General features: G+C 40.2%; 1 protein-coding gene across 3 annotated transcripts in view; it reads left to right on the top strand.

The window, feature by feature from the left end:
- The first annotated feature begins 3109 nt into the window (after window positions 1-3109).
- MAPK9 (mitogen-activated protein kinase 9) overlaps window positions 3110-14360 on the top strand; it is a 55350-nt gene continuing 44099 nt past the window's right edge. Inside the window, exons 1-2 of one of the 3 annotated variants that reach the window (XM_010830673.1) lie at window positions 3110-3192; window positions 5619-5789. In XM_010830673.1, the coding sequence (XP_010828975.1) occupies window positions 5668-5789 (122 nt within the window). In that variant the 5' untranslated portion in view covers window positions 3110-3192; window positions 5619-5667. The remainder of the gene's footprint in view (window positions 3193-5618; window positions 5790-14360) is intronic. The other 2 variants (XM_010830672.1, XM_010830671.1) reach the window with 2 other exon arrangements.

The following is a 14360-nucleotide window of genomic DNA, read 5'->3' on the forward strand; positions in this document are numbered from 1 at the left end:
TGGAGTTTCAGCTTTAACATCATTCCTTCCAAAGAAATCCCAGGGCTGGTCTCCTTCAGAATGGACTGGTTGGATCTCCTTGCAGTCCAAGGGACTCTCAAGAGTCTTCTCCAACACCACAGTTCAAAAGCATCAATTCTTCGGCTCTCAGCCTTCTTCACAGTCCAACTCTCACATCCATACATGACCACAGGAAAAACCATAGCCTGACAAGACAAACCTTTGTTGGCAAAGTAATGTCTCTGCTTTTGAATATGCTATCTAGCTTGGTCATAACTTTCCTTCCAAGGAGTAAGTGTCTTTTAATTTCATGGCTGCAATCACCGTCTGCAGTGATTTTGGAGCCCAGAAAAATAAAGTCTGACACTGTTTCCACTGTTTCTCCATCTATTTCCCATGAGGTGGTGCGACCGGATTCCATGATCTTCGTTTTCTGAATGTTGAGCTTTAAGCCAACTTTTTCACTCTCCACTTTCACTTTCATCAAGAGGCTTTTGAGTTCCTCTTCACTTTCTGCCATAAGGGTGGTGTCATCTGCATATCTGAGGTTATTGATATTTCTCCCGGCAATCTTGATTCCAGTTTGTGTTTCTTCCAGTCCAGCGTTTCTCATGATGTACTCTGCATATAAGTTAAATAAACAGGGTGACAATATACAGCCTTGACGTACTCCTTTTCCTATTTGGAACCAGTCTGTTGTTCCATGTCCAGTCCTAACTGTTGCTTCCTGACCTGCATACCAATTTCTCAAGAGGCAGATCAGGTGGTCTGGTATTCCCATCTCTTTCAGAATTTTCCACAGTTTGTTGTGATCCACACAGTCAAAGGCTTTGACATAGTCAATAAAGCAGAAATAGATGTTTTTCTGGAACTGTCTTGCTTTTTCCATGATCCAGTGGATGTTGGCAATTTGATCTCCGGTTCCTCTGCCTTTTCTAAAACCAGCTTGAACATCAGGAAGTTCATGGTTCACATATTGCTGAAGCCTGGCTTGGAGAATTTTGAGCATTACTTTACTAGTGTGTGAGATGAGTGCAATTGTGTGGTAGTTTGAGCATTCTAGAGGTAGAGAAAAAAATTTTAAAGCATTTCTTTAAATGCTCTAAACAGGCTCTAAACAGATAGGAATGTTCCTCCTGCCCAATGTTTATTCATAGAGTGGGTAGATTTTATTCCAGTATCCTGGAGGGGATACTACAGGAGTCTCCAATGTTGAAGAAACAGAGGTTTTCAGTTAGAGCAATTCATTTGCCAAGCAGCATGGTAAGTGGGGAGGGTGTAGACCTGAGGCAGTTGCCTTTAGCAAAGGCCATGCCGCTTCCTAACCTTGAGGCATCCATTCACCACCCTCGGGTCTGTAAGCGCAGAGTGTATCCTCCTAGGAGCTTTCTCAGTGGATCATTGGTTGGCATTTATTTAGTAATGTTGTATGAGAGGGAAGACAGGCCTTTCCTCCTTTGAGGAGCTCCTCGCCTGGCAGAGGGAGGCGGAGGCAGACCTGCAGAAGCTGAGTGACAGGGCGCTGTGACGGGCAGTGGGTCCCACTGCTGGGAGCCGAGGTGAGGAACCAGCACCTGAGTGATGGGAGTTAAGTCAGGGACTCCACCTTCTGTGTGTTGGTAATGTGGTTGCCTGAAGAATTCTTACACTTCTCAATTTGGTTGATGTCCGTTTTGTTTACAGCTATTTCTTTTGTTTGTTGTTGTTTTTTAGTAGCTGAGTATTGTCTGACTCTGTGACCTCTTGGGCTGTAGTCTGCCAGGCTCTTCTGTCCATGGGATTTTCTAGGCAAGAATACTGGAGTGGGTTGCTATTTCCTTCTCCAGGGGATCTTCCCAACCCAGGGATTGAACCTGCGTCTCCTGTATTGGCCAGTGGATTCTTACTGCTGAGCCACCAGGATCACGAGGTCCATTTTGTTGAAATACATCCAGGAGTTGACTTCATTAATAGTTAATTTACATGCTTTCTTCTTTTGGCTTGGGGTTCTTTCTCTTGCTCTCATGAAGCCCAGGCTTTGCAGAGGAGGTGGCTCTAACAGATTCTTTGTTAAGTGACTTTTTTTTCCTGCCTGATAAGGACAACTTATTTTAATTTAAAAATTATTTAAAATCTTGAGATGAAACTGTATTAATTATTGACCTAATGATGTAATATAGGGGGCTTCCCTGGTGGCTCAGATGGTAAAGAATTTGCCTGCCATGCAGGAGACCAGTGTTTTATCCCTGGATTGGGAAGATTCCCTGGAAAAGGGGATGACTTTCCACTCCAGTATTCTTGAATGGAGAATTCCACGGATAGAGGAGCCTGTGGGCTACAGTCCATGGGGTCGCAGAGTTGAACACAACTAAGTAGGTAACACAATGATGTAATATACTCCCCAAATTCACGAAAGCTAATCTAATACTGTACCAGTCAGAGTATGGGTTACAGCAGCTGTAGCAGAGAGAGTTCCAGAATTATTCAACGTGACCTAGATTAATTTATGCCAATCTCAGTGTGGATAGGTGGACCAGAATGGCCCAGCTGTGTCCCACATGGTCGTTCAGGACTCTGGCTGGTGGGTGATTCTAGTATCTTCACCATGTAACTTCCATCTCTGGGAGTACACCTACTGATCACCCAGCCAACAGCAAGGAAGAAAGATAGATGGGAAGGCAAGCAACTTTCTGTTTAAAAAATGATCTAGAAGTAACATCCGTCAGTTCTGCTCATATCTTATCAGGCAAAAGTTGGTCCTCTGGCCACACCTGGCTGCCAGGAAAGTGGCCAGATGTCATCTCTGGCTGGACAGCTGTCTGTCCAGCAAATGAAGGGAGGAGTGGCTCCTGGAGTAGGTCAGCAGCCTGGTCCTCTCATACTGTCCCTTGGCCTCCTCAGACTTGTCCAAAGTCAAACTCTCCAACTGTGCAGTTACCTCCTGCCTGCCTTCCGCTGCTTCACCTTTATTTCTCCCCATCTCCTGCAGGGCAACAAGTTACACACACTCTTCCTCTAAGCCACGCATCTCCTTCGCTTCCCCAGCTACCATGATCCTGCCATTTTTGTCAGGTCTGCCTGTTTTGAGCCCTACTCACTCTAGTCACTCCCTTTCTCAGCTTCCCGAATGACCTCTCTGAGAAGCAAGTCTGAGAGCCTGTGCCTCTCGTGCTTTGATGCCTCCACAGCCCTTAGGCGCACGTCCAGACCCAGGTGGGTCCCAGTGGCTTCCAGGGCTTGTGGTGATCTGGCCTTGTTTTCTGTCTCCAGTTTTTCCCCCACGACCCAGCAAAACCAAATCTCAAATGGCTTGTCATGCTTAGAAGGCACTTCCAGCTCTTCCCTGCACCCTAAACCTCTGTCCTCTGGCTTTGGGGCTCTCCTTGCATTCACTCTCTTCTGAGTGTACCCTCTCTGTAAACTCGAAACCCAAAAGGCAGGCAGGCTGGCTGTTCTGGCAAGGGACGTGGTCCACAGTGGTACTCAAATGCTTTGTGAATGACCATCATGGCTGATCCATTACTATATGCCAAAGAAACAGCAGATTTTATTGGCTCCTGGCTTTTTGCTGAGTCTGTCTCTGATCCTTTGCATTTGTACTCCACTGGTCAAGCTGAGCAATTCACCATGTCTGAGCACAGACAGTTTGAGCTCTGTGCTTCTGCACTATCTCTGGCAAAATTGTTCAGGGCAAATGCCCCCTCCTCCATGAAGCTCTTCTTGTCTTCTGCACCTGCTGTGGGTTGAACCACTTGCCTTTCAGATTTATTTACATTTTGCTTACGGCACATACCTCTTTGTAACTTAGATTACAGTAAAGATAACAGACTCATTCCTCACATTTCTTCCCCAAAGAGTGAATTAGATGATGCTTCAAGACCAATTCCTGGCTGATCTTGCCATGTCTTCTGTATTATTTATCACTTTCTTGTTGAAAGGCACCCCATAAATGTTGAAATGAATTGTCTCAACCTCTTAAAACTAAAACTAAATTAAGGAAAGGATATTCAGATGTCAGTAAAATGGAGTAGCATCATGAGGGAATCATGAGCTACAGTGTTATAGGGTCAGATCAGCAGAAGTATATTGAATGCTAACTCCGTCCCAGGGCCCAGGCACCCCCTGTCCTCCTGCCCTGGAAATACAAGGTGTCGCGGTGATCAAGATGGACCTGCCTCTGCCCTCTGAGAGCTTAGGGCCCGCCTCTCACCACTGCATGGCTTAGCCAGCTCACTAAGCTTTGGGTCACTCCAGTGCGACACGGGGCTAGCGATCCCTGTGGGTCATCGTGAGCAGTGTGTTAGTTTATCTAGTGCAGTGCTGGCCTCCCAGAGGCAATCCTCAACCGGTGTGCAATGGCTCTTGGTCAAAGTGGCCGCTGGTGCTAATAGCTGTGCCTCAGCCACTGCCCTGAGAATGGTAAAAAAAAAAAAAAAATGAAGCAAATATAAATTTGATTTAATTCTTTGTTCAGACTTGTTATTGATAAATTTATTTCCATTTTTAATGGAAGTCCTAGACATCATTGTGTTGAAATATTTATCGCCAGTACCAAAAATTCCATGAGTAGACATTAAATGTTAGGTGGTAGAGCAAACAGTCAAGAAGCTGGGCCGCTGTAAAATAAAATTTAAATTCTGTGTTTTTAAATAGTGTGGAATACTTAACCTAAATGATTTTATTGTTGGCTTTTTAATTTTTAAATAATGACCAGTATACATAACTTGCTAACTTTTGAATAAACATTATCAGACAAGAGCCAGGAAACTAAAGTAAAGGTAGCTTCCTGCCAATTTATTTCTGTTTGTTTTGTTTTCTGTATAAAATCACATAGGCTCCTGCAGCGTAGAAATCTTAACTTACTGTCTAAACCACAAAAAGGCTGCTCTGGAGCTGCCAGTTTATACTCATACCTCATGATTAACATCATAGTGTCCATGTTATTGACTGTAGGTTATGACAGAATTCTCTGCCTGTATTGAAGCCCACTAGTGACGTGGGCTGCTGGGAATATAAGCTAGCTCCAGAACCAGCTCGAAAGTTAGGAACGCACTCACCAGTATGCATGGCTCTCACAGATGCCACCAGCCCTCCAACACCCTGTTGTCTTTAACTTAGCACTTTTATAATCACTTTGACATCAGATTTGCTTTCTGGTTCATCCCTTTAGCTTGAATTTGTGGACAGAGCAGAAGCCTGGTTCATTTGTTTTTCTGTGTGGATATAGACATGTTCATTTTGCAACATCTCCGGAACACCTCCATGTCTGGTTGAGACAGTTCAGCATAATCTGGCCCCACAGGAAACTGATGAGAATTACACAGTGACGTGGTCTTGTCATGGCTAGTAAAAATGTGCAAATTCTTTTCTCCAAAGGTGGTTGTTTCCTAATCCAGTCCCTTAAGATCTGGTCATGCAGGATCTCAAAGTTTCTTCCCTTCATAATAGTCTTGTACATTAAGATAGATGTCTTTGCATTTTTTGTTTGTGGCTTAAGTTCAGAACTTGGTCTGAGTTTATCAGCTTATAACCATAATGTCTTATATACCAAAAATTTAAAACACTATTAAGTGAGCTGTGCATGTATAATTTCAGTAAGAATGCATGTTCATTCTGTTTTGTTTTGTTTTTTTTTCAAGGAATCTGACGACTGTACCAGTTCTTTGGAATATTATATGACACTACATCATGAGTGACAGTAAATGTGATAGTCAGTTTTACAGTGTACAAGTGGCAGACTCAACTTTCACAGTCCTAAAACGATACCAGCAGTTGAAACCAATTGGCTCTGGAGCCCAAGGAATTGTTTGGTAAGTATGGTCTGTTTCAGTAGTGTAGACTGAGTTGTTGTTGAAGACTTAATAGCTCTAAGTTGTCAGAATTTAGAAAACACTGATGATAAAAAATACTCTTTGCTATAGGTTTATAAGCTAAATTGAATCAACCTCTTGCTTTAGTTACATGTAGTCGGATTATAGGATACAAACTCAAATTCTTAAAAATGCTGCATAAATTTAAATAGGTAGAAATTTTTCTTTTTTGTTTCTTTTTTCTTTTTTCCCCTTTTCCATTCCCCCTGTCATAATGATATTAGAATAATAGGTATGACAGTGAGTTGTAACCGAAATTTGGAGTTTTATTCATTTCTTCATCCTGGCCACCCTTCCCCCCTCCCCCTTTTATTCCCAATCACTCCTATTCATTTCTAGGCGCCATGATTGCAGTGCCTTGCCCTTCATTGGCAGGATGAGGCCAGTCAGTGTCATTATCACCCCATGGATTAACCAGGAAGGGATGCCGTATGAGGGGCTGGGCTGGCCGTCTCTTCCTTGGTGTCTCACTTCAACTATGTGTCCAGCCCAGCCGTCAGAACCGTTGGTCTGACCCTGAACCTTAGTCTCTTGCTTGGTAAGACAGTCAGCTGCTGCGACATCACTGGCCAGCTAAAGGTAAAGTTTTTCACATTTTCTAGACTACAGTTATCAGCACCTCCCGAACTTTTTATCCCTTAGTTCTCTGGGCAAAATCTTTTCTTCTTCTTTTGGTCAATAAAAACAAGATCACCTTTACATCTAAGAGGAACTGTGGTAAAGCTAAATACCTAATGATTACAGCTGGTAGGTAAAGGGAATGCAAGATAAAAGAGAACTCTTGAATGTTCTGGTTGGGGAGTTTATATTTTTATTAGAGGTACTGAGTTTAGAGAATCTGCATCTGTGGTTTGTAACTGATCCTCTGTTGTAGAGACATATAATCAGGGAAGGTAGTTGTTTTCTTCACCCTAGGTAGATAGAGGTCCTGGGAGCTGAGGAGATGGTAGTCCAGAGATTTCTAGAAAAACTAATGAGGGAGACGGGGCTGTTGGGAAGGAATGCCTGGCTTGCATCTAAAATAGTGGTGATCTTAACTTTCAATTGATAACATGCTGTATTGGTACTTAAAAACCCAATGCACCAAGAGAATTTTTAAAGTGAATGGATGGCTCATATTAGGATACTTTGATGTCAATAAGAAATTCTAGATGTAAAAAATTCTTTTGATTTATAATATATCTCTTATTTGGAACTGAGTGGTAGTTTGATGTAGGAAATTAAGCAAGACAGATAAAAAGGACATTTAATGTAATAACCACATTTAGAGGTTGATTAGAAGTTCATAATTATAAAATAGAGGTCTTTATAAGGGTTAGTTAAAATTAATGACTTCATTACAGCATGGTAAATGATCATGAACTTACATGCTACTTTATAAAATACTGTTTCTCAGGGATTAGTTTTGATTTCCAGTTTGTGTATACTACTCATCTTTGTTTTTTTAAAGAAATGTTTAATAATGAAATTACTCATTATGGGTATATATTTTTCATTTGAAAATTCTAGTTTTGAAATGAAAGCTCCTAAATACACCATTATAAGCTAAACCTCCTCTCATAAAAGCATTGGTAGAATTATAACATGGAAAGTTCTGAATTTTGAAAACATTTTAAAAACTAAGAGTCCAGAAAATCATCTGTAGCCATCTGATTTTCAAAAAGGGTGCCAAGATTATTCAAAGGGGAAAGAACACTCTCTTCAACAAATCGTGCTGGGACAACTGGATACCCACATGCAAAAGAGTGAAGTTGGGCTCCCATTTCACATCATGTGGAAAGTTAGCTCAAAATGCATCAATGACATATATATAAGAGTTAAAACCGTGAAACTCTTAGAAGAAAACAAGAGGGGAAAGCTTCATGACCTTGAATTCTTAGAAATGACACCAAAAGCATGAGCAACAAAAGAAAAAAATTGGACTTTATAAAAAAAATTTTTATGTGCATCAAAGAACACCAGCAAGAGAGTGAAAAAACAACCCACAAATGGGAAAATATTTAACCATAGTCTAATACTTATAAAGATCTTCTACAACTCAGTAACAGACAAGACAATTTTTAAAAAATAACGGACAAAGGACTTGAATAGACATTTCCCTAAAGATTTATGGCCAATAAACATGAAAAGAGGTTCATTGTTAGTCATTTGGGAAATGCAAATCAAAAGCACAATGAGGTACAACTTCACACCCACTAGGTGGCCATAATCAACAAAATGGAAAACAAACAAATTTTGACAAGGATGTAAAGCAGTTAGAACCCTCATACATTGCTGGTGAAAATGTAAAAAGGTACAGCAATTTGTGAAAACCAGTTTGGCGGCTCCTCAACAATTTCAGTTCAGTTCAGTCGCTCAGTTGTGTCTGACTCTTTGTGACCCCATGGACCACAGCATGCCAGGCCTCTCTGTCCATCACCAACTCCCGGAGTTTACCCAAACTCATGTCCATTGAGTCGGTGATGCCATCCAACCATCTCATCCTCTGTCAGCCCCTTCTCCTCCTGCCTTCAATCTTTCCCAGCATCAGGGCCTTTTCAAATGAGTCAGCTCTTTGCATCAGGTGGCCAAAGTATTGGAGTTTCAGCTTCAACATGAGTCCTTCCAATGAACACTCAGGTGTTAAACATAGAATTATTATATGACCTCGTAAATATTCCTAGATATATTCCCAAAAGAATTAAAAACAGATGTTCAAAAAAGACTGTATATAACTGTTCATAACAGTACTGTTCCCAGTTAGCTGAAAGGTGAAAACAGGCCAACTGTCTATCAATAAATGAATGGATACACAAACTGTATTCTATACATACATGGAATATTATTCATAAAAAGAAATGAAGCACTGATGTATGCTGTGACACAGATGATCTGCAAAGACATGTTAAGTGAAAGAAGCCAGACATGAACGGTAGTATTACTATATGAGTCCAAAGTAGGTACATCCATAGAGAATGCAGTCATGCAGATTGGTGGTTAACTAGGACAAGAGGAAGAGGAACGGGGAGCAACTTCATAATGGGTATGGAGTTACCTTTTGGGGTGATGAAAATTTTGGGGTTTATTTAAAGGTGGTGATTGCACAACACTGAATGTGCTGTTACTGAATTGTTCACTTTAAAATGGTTCATTTTATGTTTATGTGATTTTTTTGAAAAAATGTAAGCTGAAGGATGCCTTAAATTAAGGATATTTGTCATTTAATGGATACTCTAGTATTATAATATGTAATATATTAAGTATAATATTTTCATTTATATTATACAGTAAAATATGTCATTTTTTGTAACTTATTTAAATTCTTTTAAAATTATTTAAAAGAAAATACTAAGAGTTAAGTGAAAGTACATTTAACTCAGTATTTTCTTTTAAATAATTTTAAAAGAATTTAAATACTAATAAAATTTTAATTAATTTTTTGACAATTTTATTAACATTTGTAGGAGCAACTGTCACCTCACATACATGTAGATGCTAAAAGTTTAACACCATCCTGAATCTCATGTCTTGCAAATTCCATTTCCATAGCCTGAATTTTTATTTTAAGGAAAGATCAAAAAATGAGTTTTGCCCATTTCTCCTCAAGAAAGAAGTCATTATTATGAACTGATTAAGGTAGCTCTAAATGAGCCCCTGTATAGCTAACAGTTTATTTTATAATCTTTGATGTAATTATTCACTTAAGTTTGTAATCCAAGCCAGTTATTCGTTACCAAATCAAAACCTTTTAGTTGGGTTAACATTGCTGATTCATGAAAAAGGGGTTAGTTAATTTGATTCAGATTATTGGTACTTTCTTTTAGAAATGTCTGTGCAATTATGAAAATTATTCTTAGGCTTTTGGGATGTTTTCTTTTGGCTTTTAGATGAGGTGCTGTCACGAGAGCTGGGCTTAACCTGGTTTCCATTATTACTTTACTGCTCCTTTCTACCAGAGCCTGTGCTGGCTTTCTCTCAGCCGGGAAGGTGGGTGACTGCTCCTCACCTTCCTTCTAGGCTTGAGGCTTCTCGGTTCCCCTGAATGGCAGCACTGATGGTGCTTGCAGTCCTAGTTCCAGACTGACAAGAGAGATACTTCCCCCACCTGTCTTTGGAGGATTTTTTTTCTGGCCGTTTTGCACAGCATCTTGAATATTGGCATTATACTTTAAAAACTCCTCAAAAGAGAAGTGTTCTTTTCATACAAGGCATAAGGAAAGGGTATTTTACCTTGTTCTACTGTTTAGATGAAGCAAGAAACTATGAATGGTTCAAGTCAGACTCCTTTCTTCCTTGTCACTGTTGGAAGGGCCTGAGTATGCCCAGCATCAAGCCCTGACTTTCAGATAGCCTCTTCTCTCCAGTGGTCCCTTCTCTGCAAACCTGACAGGCTCTTTCCCATGTCCATCACTTCTGTCCCCACTGCATCTCCTGGCTGGAGAATTCTCTGCAACCCTGCTGATCTATCCAGACCGGTCTTTTAAGACTTAGCTCTGAAACTCCAGATAGTCTCAGTTCATGCCTGGAATAGAGCCTTCTTTCTGGTTAAACCAAATGCTGGACTAATGCACATGTGCACACATGTGTGCACCTGCATGCTCTAGGACTGTAAGATAATAAATTAGTGTTTTAAACTAGTCAATCTGTGGTAATTTGTTACAGCAACAACATGAAATGAATATATCTGTGTTCTTACATTTTTGAGAAATAAAATATCATAGTAGCAATAATGCATGGTTTATAAAAACTTGTTAATCATCTAAACTAGAGCTTTATAAAGACATAGGGACAGGTAAATTAAAGTGCAGGTACTGATATAAGATTAAATGGAGGAGCTGGGATCCAAGTAAAATATTTTGACTCCTAATTTTGAATTGTAAAAACAACTGTCTGATTTATCTGCTTCTGTGTTTCTGTTGTTCATTAAAACTGTTAATAAAATAATTAGGAAGTAAGTTTTATAATGTTTATCATTTGCAGTATTTATAAAATTATTAGTAGAATTAAATAGTTACAAGTTCTGTAGGAAAAATGTGTGCACATTTCTTTCATGTAAATTCCATTTTTTTTTCTCTCCGTCTAAAATCTCAAGCTGTTAATCAAAGCACTAGGGAGTATTTGTTTTACAAAACAATTCTATGAAGTGTTTAACCTCATTTTTTTTTTTTTCTTTTTAAAAAAAATTTTAATTGAAGTATGGTTGGTTTACAGTGTTGTTAATGTTTGCTGGACAGCAACGTGGTTCGGTTGTATGTATAAATGCATTCCTTTTTAAACTATTCTTCTCCATTATGGTTTATCATGGAATATTGAATACAATCCCCTATGTGTAGAGTAGGACTTCGTTGTTTATCCATTCTGTATGTAACAGTTTGCATCTGCCAACCCCACGCTCCATCCCTCCCCTGCCCCTCTCCCTCTCGGCAGCCACAAGCCTGTTCTCTGTGTTTGTGAGTCTGTTTCTGTTTCATAAATGTTCGTTTGTGTCATATTTTAGTTTCCACATATAAATGATACCACATGGTATTTGTCTTTCTCCTTTTGACTTACTTCACGTAGTATGTTAATCTCTAGTTCCATCCTTGTTGCTGCAAATGGTGTCGTTTCATTCTTTTTTTATGGTGGAATAGTGTTCCATTGTACTCTTGCCTGGAAAATCCCATGGACGGAGGAGCCTGGAAGGCTGCAGTCCATGGGGTCGCGAAGAGTTGGATACGACTGAGTGACTTCACTTTCACTTTTCACTTTCATGCATTGGAGAAGGAAATGGCAACCCACTCCAGTGTTCGTGCCTGGAGAATCCCAGGGACGGGGACGCCTGGTGGGCTGCCGTCTATGGGGTCGCACAGAGTCAGACACGACTGAAGCGACTTAGCAGCAGCAGCAGCAGTGTTCCATTGTATATATGTACCACATCTTCTTTATCCATTCATCTGTTGATGGACACTCAGGTTGTGAATAATGCTGCTGTGAACATAGGAGTTACATGTGTCTTTTTGAATTATAGTTTTGTCTGGATGTACGCCCAGGAGTGGGATTGCTGGATCATGTGGTAGCTCTACTTTTAGTTTTTTAAGGAACCTCCATACTGTTTTCCATAGTGACTGCCCCAATTTATATTCCCAGCAACAGTATAGAAGCGTTCTCTTTTCTCTACACCTTCTCCAGCATTTATTATTTATAGACTTTTTAATGATGACCATTCTGACTGGTGTGAGGTGGTACCTCATTGTAATTTTGGTTTGCATTTCTCTATTAATTAATGATGTTAAGCGTCTTTTATGAAGTGTTTAACTTTCTTTTTTTTTAAAGTGTATACTATTAGATCTGAGAGTGCTTAGAAGTGACAGTTACAACCTTGACTTGAAATGGTTGGTGTAACTTATTCGTTTTTGCTTCCTCTAGTTCTGTATAAGCATGAATGTTGGCCTGTTCTTATACTGTATTATTTTCTGTTAGTATATATAAATGAACATAATGCCCACAACAATATTTTTGTGATAAAGTAGATACATGATATAAGGCATAGGAATGCTGTGATTCAGGAGAATCGAGTTCTAAGTCCAGCTCAAATCCTCATAGCAGTAGTTCTTAGTTACCTTGGGCAAATCATTTGTGTCTTCATGGACCTTAATAGTTATATCCCTAAAATAAATGTTTTGGAGCTTCTTATTTAAATTGGTGGACCAAACACCTAAACAAAGAGACCAGGAGGGCAGTAATCAGTGGATATGAAAGCACATTTAACAAGTTTCTGCAGACGAAATGAGAATAAGTAGATGAGACATTTGCCACAAAGAAGAGAACCTATCTATAGTAGAACTCAAGAGAGGTTATGGGTCTAGAGATGCCAGATACAGAAAACAAAGATGAAATGGGTGGCTGGAAATAGGGTTGTTAATTAAACATGTGTCTGCAAAACAGTTTAGCTAGTTGTCTCCCAGCCTTCCCACCCCATCCCCATGCTCAGCATTTGCCCCTAGATAGTGAGTAAGTAAATGAAAAGTTATTGGGCTAGGATCTGGGAAAGGAGAAGCCTAGTCAGAGGAGCCCAGGATTTGGGGTGGTCTTGCCCTTGAGGGCATTTGAAAATTCTGGTATGGACAGCTGAGAGATTTGAGAGTCCTTTGGAGTGTCTTGTGGGGCTATAGGAGATAGGGATTGGAGTCCAGGGCCCTCTAAAGGGGCTTAGTGAACTTCCTTTGCTTTGAATTGGGTCCAGTAAAGGGCTGCATGCTAGAAATAAGAACAAACCAGAAAGTAACAGGCTCTTGCAGGCACAGCCGCTTAGCTTCACCTCGTCCCATTTGCTGAACTCGAGGTGAGCCCAAATTGCTAGTGCTTCAAGGTCCAGCAGAAATAAATGTAAATTCTACCTGGAGGAAGATAGCATCATACTGGTTATCAAATTATTTCTAGATAGCAGACAGTTTTGCAAGTTCAAGATCCAGCACATAGTCAGAAATAACTAGTCACAGAAGGAGATTAGATGACATTCACAAAATCCAACACAAACAACAGAAAAAAGAAATAGATCCATAGGAGTTATTGGCCTTATTGGATCCAAACTTCCAAAGAGCTGTGATGTTATGTTGATAAAAGACAGTATGAAAAATTTTGGGTGGGAATGAAAACTTTAAAAAACTAAATAGAAATTATAGAACTCTTAAGATATAGTAATTGAATTATGAAGTTAATAGGTGGGTTTAAAAGCATATTATTAATAAGTATAACTGAGGAGAGAATTGTGATCTGAAAGATAGTTAAGGAGAAAAGTATCCAGAATGAAGGCTGGGGAGGCAGAATGGTAGAAACATGCAGAAGAGAAGCTGTGTTTGTTTTCTATTGCCACATGACAAATTGCCATAAACTTAGGGATGTAAAACAAAGCAACAACCATTTGTAATTTCATAGTTCTGTGTAGGTTAGAAATCTGGGTGGGCTTCCCTGGGTTCTCTGCGTGGCATTTCACAAGGCTGAAATCAAGGTGTTACTGGACCAGGCTCTTCTCTGGAGGCTCTGGGGAAGAATCTGTTTTCAAGTGCATTCAGGGTTCTTGGCAGAACCTAGTTCCTTGCAGTGTAGGTCAGAGGTCTCTATTCCCTTATTGTCTGTCAGCCAGGGAGCACTCTGCTCCCATTCCTTCTCAAGACGGACCCCCCATGTCCATCTTGACGGCAATAATGTCATGTCTCGTCCTTCTCTGGATTCAGATCTCTCTGACTTTCCCCTCTTCCCAGCCAGCCAGAACAAACTTTGCTTCTAAAGATTCTTGTAATTGGATTAGTGCCCCCCCCACAAACCCCTTCCCTTGTGATCTCCCTTTTGTTGAAATAATATTTAGTCCCCTTATGGGACAAAGGGTGAATATACCGCAAGAAAACCAAATCCCTAGAAATAGGCAGAACAAACCACTTTGGAAAACAATTTGGCATTCAGTTCAGTTCAGTTCAGTTCAGTTGCTCAGTCGTGTCCGACTCTTTGTGACCCCATGAATTGCAGCACGCCAGGCCTCCCTGTGCATCACCAACT

The sequence above is a fragment of the Bison bison genome, unplaced genomic scaffold (assembly GCF_000754665.1).
Source record: "Bison bison bison isolate TAMUID 2011002044 unplaced genomic scaffold, Bison_UMD1.0 scf7180017864519, whole genome shotgun sequence".
In the NCBI taxonomy this organism is placed as follows: Eukaryota; Metazoa; Chordata; class Mammalia; order Artiodactyla; family Bovidae; genus Bison; species Bison bison.